General features: G+C 31.3%; 1 protein-coding gene across 1 annotated transcript; it reads right to left on the bottom strand.

Moving 5' to 3' along the window:
• Positions 1-628: 628 nt before the first annotated feature.
• LOC134711114 (monocarboxylate transporter 12-like) lies at positions 629-7,289 on the bottom strand. The gene is made up of 5 exons (XM_063571559.1): positions 7,154-7,289; positions 4,902-5,045; positions 3,179-3,961; positions 2,044-2,169; positions 629-774 (listed from the first exon to the last, which is right to left on the bottom strand). The coding sequence occupies exons 1-5, from the start codon at positions 7,287-7,289 to the stop codon at positions 629-631; spliced, it is 1,335 nt and encodes a 444-aa protein (XP_063427629.1).
• Between the last annotated feature and the right edge of the window lie 1,414 nt (positions 7,290-8,703).

Here is an 8,703-nt window from a genome sequence, read left to right as displayed (position 1 = left end):
CCGAAGCTCCTGAGATCACCTCCATTTTTGACGAGGTTCGTGTTGCATAGTCTTTAGTTTTCTTTGTTGTGTCAAGTACTATTGTTTGTCTGTTTGTCTTTTCATTTTTGGTCATGCATAAGTTGTTACTTGGATGGAGAGTTGTCCCATTTGCACTCATACCACTTCTGCCGATATCTATATAAGTTCAACTTCCCAAAAGAACAAATATTGAAAAAAAGTCAAAACATGCACATAGAAAATTTGTACAATCAGTCAGCAAAGTGAAAACTTCCTTGTATTTAAACTGAAGGAGGAGATATGAGGAATAATTATGAACCCATAATTGAACGGATGGATGACAAAATGGAAAGACGGAGGAAAGAGGTAAAATTATACCCTCCACACTTTTAGATGCGGGGTCATCAACATCGCTATCTGTCTTGTCTGAATTACTATTCTAGCAGTTTGATTGTGCAGTGCATTTTCTTCCACCTGTTTTTTTTTACTATTATTTATTCTTTAACACATACGTGTTGGTTGTCAAAACTGAGATTGATAACAGATGAACCAAACATTTTGCAAATCATATGTCTTTGAGAGACAATGCCTAACCATGCATTTCACTTCAATGACATCCAATGTGTCCTTATTCTCCGCTTATTCCAGATAGTTTATTTGTTTTACTTCTTCTGTAAAGAGGTATAAAACATAGCACGACTCCACTAAATATAACCAGACCACCAACAAAAAAGAAAGGAAGGCTGTAACTACCGGTGCCATCATATAGCCAACCTGAAAGTAAAATGTACATGTCGGTTAATTGATTAATAGAGCTTATGTTAAGTCCTTATTTGTATACTATGCCGACTATAAATATAATAGCTTAGTGACAATATCTAATTTTATATTTTCATTGTTTCAGGAATTTAGGTTTTTGTGCAATGTTTATCGATATCATTTCTCTTGAATGTTTTTGATTGACATCTTACGTTCTGTCAATTCTCTTGAACGTCGTCAATTGACCCTTAAGTTCTGTCAATTCTCTTAAACGTCTTCCATTGAACCTTAGGTGCTATCAATTCTCTTGAACGTCGTCAATTGACCCTTAAATTCTGTCAATTATCTTAAACGATGTGGATTGACCCTTAAATTCAATCAATTCTCTTGAACTTTGTGGATTGACCCATAAATTCATTCAATTCTAATGAAATGCGTTTATTGACCCTTAAGTTCTATCAATTCTCTTGAACATCGTGAATTGACCCTTAAGTTCTATCAATTCTCTTGAACATCGTGAATTGACCCTTAAGTTCTATCAATTCTCTTGAACATCGTGAATTGACCCTTAAGTTCTATCAATTCTCCTGAACGTTGTGGATTGATTTTTTACGTTCTATCAGTTCTCTTGAACGTCTTTAATTGACCTTTAAGTTCTATCAATTCTCTTGTACGTCGTCAATTGACCGCTTAAGCTCTGTCAATTCTCCTGAATTTCTAGGGGTAAAGTCATACGTTCTATAAATTTTCTTGAACGTCGTGGATTGACATCTTCAGATCTATCAATTCTCTTGAACGGCGTGGATTGACCGTAAAATTCTATCAATTTATCTTCAACGTCGTTGATTGACGTCTTAAATCCTCTCAATTCTCCTGAATGTGGTTGATTGACTTTATAAGTTCTGTCAATTCTCTTCAACGTCGTTGATTGACGTCTTAAATCCTCTCAATTCTCCTGAATGTCGTTGATTGACTTTATAAGTTCTGTCAATTCTCTTGAACGTCGTTGATTGACGTTTTAAATAAAAGTTCTATCAATCCTCCTGAATATCGTTGGTTGACCTTATTAGTTCTGTCAATTATCTTGAACGTCGTTGCTTTTTGTAATCGAGACGTTCCAGCAATAGTCGTTTAAACCTATTTATTAAAACAATTGGTTTTTACAGATATTTTGTCGTCGAATTTTGAGTTTGTCATGGAGTTTTCAGTTTCTCGCCAGCTTATGAGTCTTGTGTTTGGCCCTTATGATCTTCAGCCTCTAATTTGATATCTTATAAAACTAACCACATATAGGTGGACCTATGAGTGTACCACATCCCTGGAACATCATAAGTAGTCCCAATGCTTTGTCTAAACGTTTTGGCCCCAGGAGGTCAACCAGTATCACAGAATTCAAACTTACAAATACACCTTCATTAACATAAAAAACAAATATCAAATGTCTTTGAGAACAACATATAACATTATTGATAATTTTCAGTGTAACCTTTATTTTAATGATCGATTATAATAAAGAGTGTATTGGAATATTGAGGCATATGTGATATCTCATCGTTTGATGTCTCATCGTTTGATATCTCATCGTTTGATGTCTCATGGTTTGATATCTCATGGTTTGATATTTCATCGTTTGATATGTCATCGTTTGATATTTCATCGTTTGATATGTCATCGTTTGATATCTCATTGTTTGATATCTCATCGTTTGATAACTCATGGTTTGATATCTCATGGTTTGATATCTCATCGTTTGATATTTCATGGTTTGATATCTCATGGTTTGATATTTCATGGTTTGAAATCTCATTCTTTGATATCTCATTCTTTGATATCTCATTCTTTGATATATCATGGTTTGATTTCTAATTGTTTGATATCTCATAGTTTGATATGTCATTGTTTGATATCTCATAGTTTGATATGTCATTGTTTGATATCTCACGGTTTTTATTTCATTGTTTGATATCTCATCGTTTGATATCTCATGATTTTATATTTTATTGTTTGATATATCATCGTTTAGTATCTCATGGTTCGATATCTCATTGTTTGATATCTCATGGTTTGATATCTCGATGTTTCATATTTCACGGTTTGATATCTCATTGTATTGTTTTCCAATAATACGAGAATTCCGCTGTGGAAAATGATTAAGAACAAAAACATTAAATGATATGAGAAAAAGAAAATTAAAATTACCTGACAAGATTTCTGTAAAAAGATCCGATTAATCAGTTTTAAAAAAATGTTAAATATATATTACATGGTTATTGCCATTCAGCAGGCTTTAAACGAAATTACAATATAACAGTCTATACATAACAGTATATTTCATCTAAAATTCGTACAATTTTCAACAATTATAGACAGTTTAAGAATTTGTACCATCGGTTTTAATAATAAAATATTTTTTAATTACCATTAAACATTCCATAAACAGCTGAGTACATCATTAGATATACTTTACTATCATTGAATGGATTCAACACGTTAGCAGTTCCACAAATAACCAGCGACATGCTGTAAAGCAAAAGCCGATTTACACACTTTTGATCTGCTATCCATCCAAAAATAATACGTCCAAATGTATTTGAAATGCCAATAATTGAAAGTAGAAATGCACTGTCAACCTGGTTCATACCTTTTTCCTCAGCCCTGTCCGGTAAATACACATATGGAGTATTAAATCCAAAGGCTGTGAAGTAATTCGACACAACAAATATGGTAAATATCGGGTTTGTTAATAAACCAAAGTCAAAATGTCGAGAGAAGCAGCTGGACCATGTACTGTCAGTAGAGTCAAATGGTGTAGCTGCTTCTTCCTGTAATGCTTGTAACCCTTCATACTCATTTTTCTCAATCGTAAATATTTGCTTATCTTTTATGTCGAATTTATCTTTTAAACTTGATCGATGATTTGCTTCGTTCCTGATTGCTGACACATCAATCGTATTATTCATCTTAATTCTAACCGGTCGAAAGAAAGCTCCACACAAAACTATGTTTAGTATGAACCCTGATTCCATTAGAATAGCACCTCTCCAACCATATTCGTCTATCAGAATACGCACAACTGGAGCAAATACAAAAGTCCCTACCCCTGAACCACTAACAGCTATACCAAGTGCAAAAAATCGTCTCTTTTCAAAATGTTGTCCAACACATACTAATGTGGATAAGATTATACCACTAAATCCAATACCTTAAAGTTAAATTATGTATTGCTTAATTCTTTCAACGAGGAATTTTAAAAAAACATGGGTTTGTTTGAACTATTTGATAAGGAGAATGCTTTCGTCAGTTACATATTTGTCTTTATAATTATTACTTTTACTGTTTATTCTGTGTTTAGTGGCATCCATTTGACGTTTTATTTATACTAAGCTTTTGACTTTATACCTTTTTGTGTTTCTTTGTTATATATTGTGTTGGTTTGTACTTATTCTTCTCTTCATTCTGTTATTTTTCCATGAAAATGTTTGAATTCTCATGTTTCATTTTAGCTAACATGCTTTATGTATATGCCTTTTTGTGTTTCTTTGTTAATATGACGTTGCTCTGTACTGTATTGTGTTTTCATGTTTGTTAGGAACTTGTAATAAGTCGTTTTTTGGGAAGATCTTTAAGAGGTTATGTGTACCCATAAAGAATCACACTTATTAAAACAAAAAAAGATTCAAATAAAATTCAATGTCATGATCATGGTACAAAATTTAAAACGTTATTGATATACGATCGGGTTTCCCATCTTCCTCTTCTGGCCTTAATCTAACATAAACAGAAAGATTTATAGAAATATACTGGAACAGTTGGACTAAGCTGTATTTGGATATAGTGGGTCATTGGTGCTCTTAAACTTTGTAATTTTTTGAGCTATTAATTTCTTTGATTCAAGCATCACTGATGAGCCTTTTAGATAAGTCGTACGTGACGTACATAATTATAACTTGAACCTGATAGCTTTGGTTTGTTTTACCTCTTTTCATTGCAAGCTTTTGTTTCTAAAATTTGAAACACATTACAATTTCAGTTGTATGGTCTGAACCAACTGATTTATTCATGCCTATTTTCAAATCATTATTTTTTTTAAATTTAATAAGATATTTCTCATATTGATAAAATGTCTTTTTTTACTCAAATACCTGTTAGAATTCCAAATGAACAGTACAAAAAATACACACTTGTAGCAAAACTGCTGGTGATAAATCCTGTGGTAACAACAATAGCACCTAATATACACACTAATCGACATCCAAATCGATTAGTCAGAGCTCCGGTAATTGGACCTATAAATAGACAAAAAAACATTTAAAATTAGTAAATTATCACATTTGCTAAATTTGCCCTACATATATGAGAAAATAATTGTGTTACAATTAAAAGAGATCATTCACTACTTCTGATATAAAAAAGACACGTCCGGTGTCATATGATAGCTTGTTTCATTATTCCAACTATTAATTGTGTTCATCTACTTTTGTTTTGAATAATTTCTTATACATTTCATCGAATTGATTTACACTTAATGTATCAAACCTTCGCCCTATTGGTCTAAGTGTAATAAACAGGTTTAAACAAAGTCAAAGTAATGGTTATCTTTCAACTTTAGATTTTGTGAAACTTAACTTTCAGTATAATGTTAAACTTAAAAACAATAATATGAAAAATATCGTTTGGGTGTGAAAACTCGGACCTGCACGGAAAGTTCCGAGTTTTGACAACCCAACGATATTTTTCAAATATTTTCTTTATATTACCATTATATTGAACTTTTTGTTTCACAATATCCAAAGTTGAAAATATCCACTGAATTTGAAAAAAAAGAAAGTTAGAATTAGTCCGACCATAGATTTTCAGTTTCCTTCAGGTCTTTTCATTTCTTAGTCCAGGTCCAACTTTTAGCATCAAATTTTTTTTTTCTAATTTAAAACTTTTTAAATTTAATGAAAAATTGATATTTGAACTCAATGAAATTCTATCTGGAAGAAATTCCATCAAATAATAAAAAAAAGTTATGGCAATTTGAATAATTTTAGTCTTTTCAGGTCTACTTTGAGGTCTTTAGTATTACCCAAAAATTTGTTGTAATTTCAAATCAATCAAAGCTGGTATGTAGAGAAGATCCGTATTACCCTAAAATAACAACAAAGCATAACAAATAGTATCAACAAGAAAATAGGATTTGAGAGTACTAGCAGTTACTGGCAACTAGTTAAAAGCCAAAACAATTAACAATAAAATAAATTATGCATCGGAGAGGTAGAAGGATGGTTAGGATTGACTACTATATAGATAAAAATGAACGTGTGTGTGTGTCTATTCATCCCGTTTGAAAAGAAAATGTAATTTAGTTATGCTGCAATTTGCTAATGACAAATTCTATATTAGTGCTAATGTAAACTTTATTCAGATATCTTATTACCATATTGGTACGATAACCCTTACTCGCAAGTTTGTTTGAAGGTTCGATGAATTACACGGATCACATAGTGATTTTCGCGCTTTAAATACAATATAACCGTTACATTTAGGATGTGACATACCATTTTTAGTAAGTTTTCTACAGGTTCAGCCACAAATACTATTCAAATCGTTATATCTACGAAGAATTTAGCAAACGTTTTAAGTAATTTGTGTATTACAAGGATGACTTAAGGTTTTTGTCCCTAAAATTTGATATGCGTCTTTCTTTATGTCAAACATCCGTTGATTCCACTTTATACAACTACTAAAAGGTAAAATAACAAAAACACCGCAACCCAAGGATAATTGACAATGAACAGTGCCTAATCAAATGGCAAAGTCAAAAGCTCAAACACATGAAACGAATGGATATCATAATTCATATTGCTGACTTGATACCGGCATTTTTTTATGTAGAAAATGGTGGATTAAATCTGGTACTATAGCTAGCTAAACCTCTAAATGTAAGACAGTTGTGTGTAATTCCAATATATTGCCAACGATGTTTGAACGAAAACTTCCATTAACAGTAGTCCGGGAGTCAATATTGTGTTATAATCTTTTAATTGCTATAAAATTTTAAAAAAATTCATGCTATAATTTAGATATTTATTATAAACATGTTACCATAAGAAAGCAACACAAAAAGTTAAATAGACAAAACACATCAACTGTGACATGAGAAAACACGAAAGACAAGTATACAATTATTAACCGCGTTAACTATTGCGAATATGTATACTTCGCAAATGCACCACATGCATAAAACACTGTATAATCGTATTTGTATTATTATATTTAAATATACTTACATTTGCAAATTTGTAAATGGGTACATTTACGTACAAGTATACATTTTCATTTTGATAATAGTTTATAAAGCTTGACTCAGTATGTATTGGAATGATACACACAGTCTTTTTAAACGTACCTACTGTAAGCAAGGTTCCTGGAATAAGGGAGTTAATCCAAGCAGTTTTGTCTTTTCCTTCCATAAATTCATCAAGAAATTCTATATATAATACTCCCAGTGTAAAAAACACTCCGTCAGCTAGCACATGCGCCATGAAAGCAGAAGCAACGATAACCCATCCCCAACTCTGATCTTTAATCTTATCTTTGGTTATCTTATTTGTTTTAGCAACACTGTTTTCTTCCTTTTGTTTTTCCTTTTTTCAAAACATGATGATACAAACCGTTTTATAAATAAACAAAACTAAATAAAGTTTGACTCCTAATTCACTGTGCATGTTCATTGGATGGTAATTCGAGGAAGAAACTGATCTGAACCTAAATGATATACTAGTGGTATAGTTAAACGATTCAAACACCAATGATAAAGATCAAGTTTTGTCACACCGCACTGTATGCTATCAAGTACGTATGATATTAACACAGCACACAGCTGTTTAATGCAGAAATTTTGTTAATTCATTTTGTCAATTTTGTTGAAGTCGCAAAGTACTTTAACGTGAAAAACAACTCATCACATCTTTAGACAACACAATATATAAGCGTGTTTTTGCATACACATTTCTTTTAACAAAAGGATTTTATGCATTTACACATACATTTGAAAAGCAAATCAAAACTAAAATTTACGTACATATTATGTAAGTAACGAATTGTTGATCACCACGGGTTCAAATACAAATAATATCATCTTAGTTTATTATGATAAATTATATTCACCAGACCAGCAATTATATTGTTATACAATACTAAAGTATAACGTCACTGTTCGTATTCAGGAAAAAAAACATTTCTAACTTAAGTTCGTGCAATAATAGGTGAAAGTATTTTTGAATATAACATCAACTTTTACCCACTTAGTAAAGATCACCTAAACATCGACGTTTCATTCAAGAAACTTAAGGTCGATATTACGTTGTATAATCTTTTTGTAATTATAAGCTTTCTGCTATAAAATATAGAAACAGTTAATTTCTTACTTTAAATTTTTATCAGTTTTATTTTTTGGATACTATGTTGTGTCATGTGTAGTATTGTTTGTTTGTTTGTCTTTTTCTTTTTTAACCATGGGGTTGTCAGCTTATTTTCGATTTATAAGTTTTACTGTTCCTCTGGTGTCTTTCGTCCGTCTTTTAGAAATATCCTTTAACTTTACTTTTCGCTATATATAGATGATGGTATCTTGTGTCCCTCTTAGAAATATGACATAGTTGTGTTATCTTTATCGCGACTTTCGTGGCACCTAGATTACGCTTCAAAATATTTCCTAAACGTATAGCCTCTTTGACTGACAAATCTTGATATGTCATACTGTCAATTTAATGATGACATACGCATTAATAGAAATGATTGTGAACTTCGATCTGGAATTTAGAGTGTCACATCGAGTTTTCTACCAAGCATGCTAGTTGTTTTTTTCATTCAGACAATATATAGTGCTAGATTGTTTATGTTTTTTAGTAAAATTATAAATTCAATAATCAAACAAAACAATGAGTTGATACATAA

Source organism: Mytilus trossulus, chromosome 3 (assembly GCF_036588685.1).
Source record: "Mytilus trossulus isolate FHL-02 chromosome 3, PNRI_Mtr1.1.1.hap1, whole genome shotgun sequence".
In the NCBI taxonomy this organism is placed as follows: domain Eukaryota; kingdom Metazoa; phylum Mollusca; class Bivalvia; order Mytilida; family Mytilidae; genus Mytilus; species Mytilus trossulus.
The sequence above is the reverse complement of the archived record's forward strand: the minus strand, read 5'-3'. Positions and strand labels throughout refer to the sequence as shown.

Coding starts and splice junctions, on each gene's coding strand:
- LOC134711114 (XM_063571559.1), bottom strand. CDS start 7,289: ATGGCGCATGTGCTAGCTGACGGAGTGTTTTTTACACTGGGAGTATTA. Junction 2,170..3,178: donor TGTTTATGGAATGTTTAATG/GTAATTAAAAAA, acceptor ATGTTAATGAAG/GTGTATTTGTAAGTTTGAAT. Junction 775..2,043: donor CATAGGTCCACCTATATGTG/GTTAGTTTTATA, acceptor TTTTACTTTCAG/GTTGGCTATATGATGGCACC.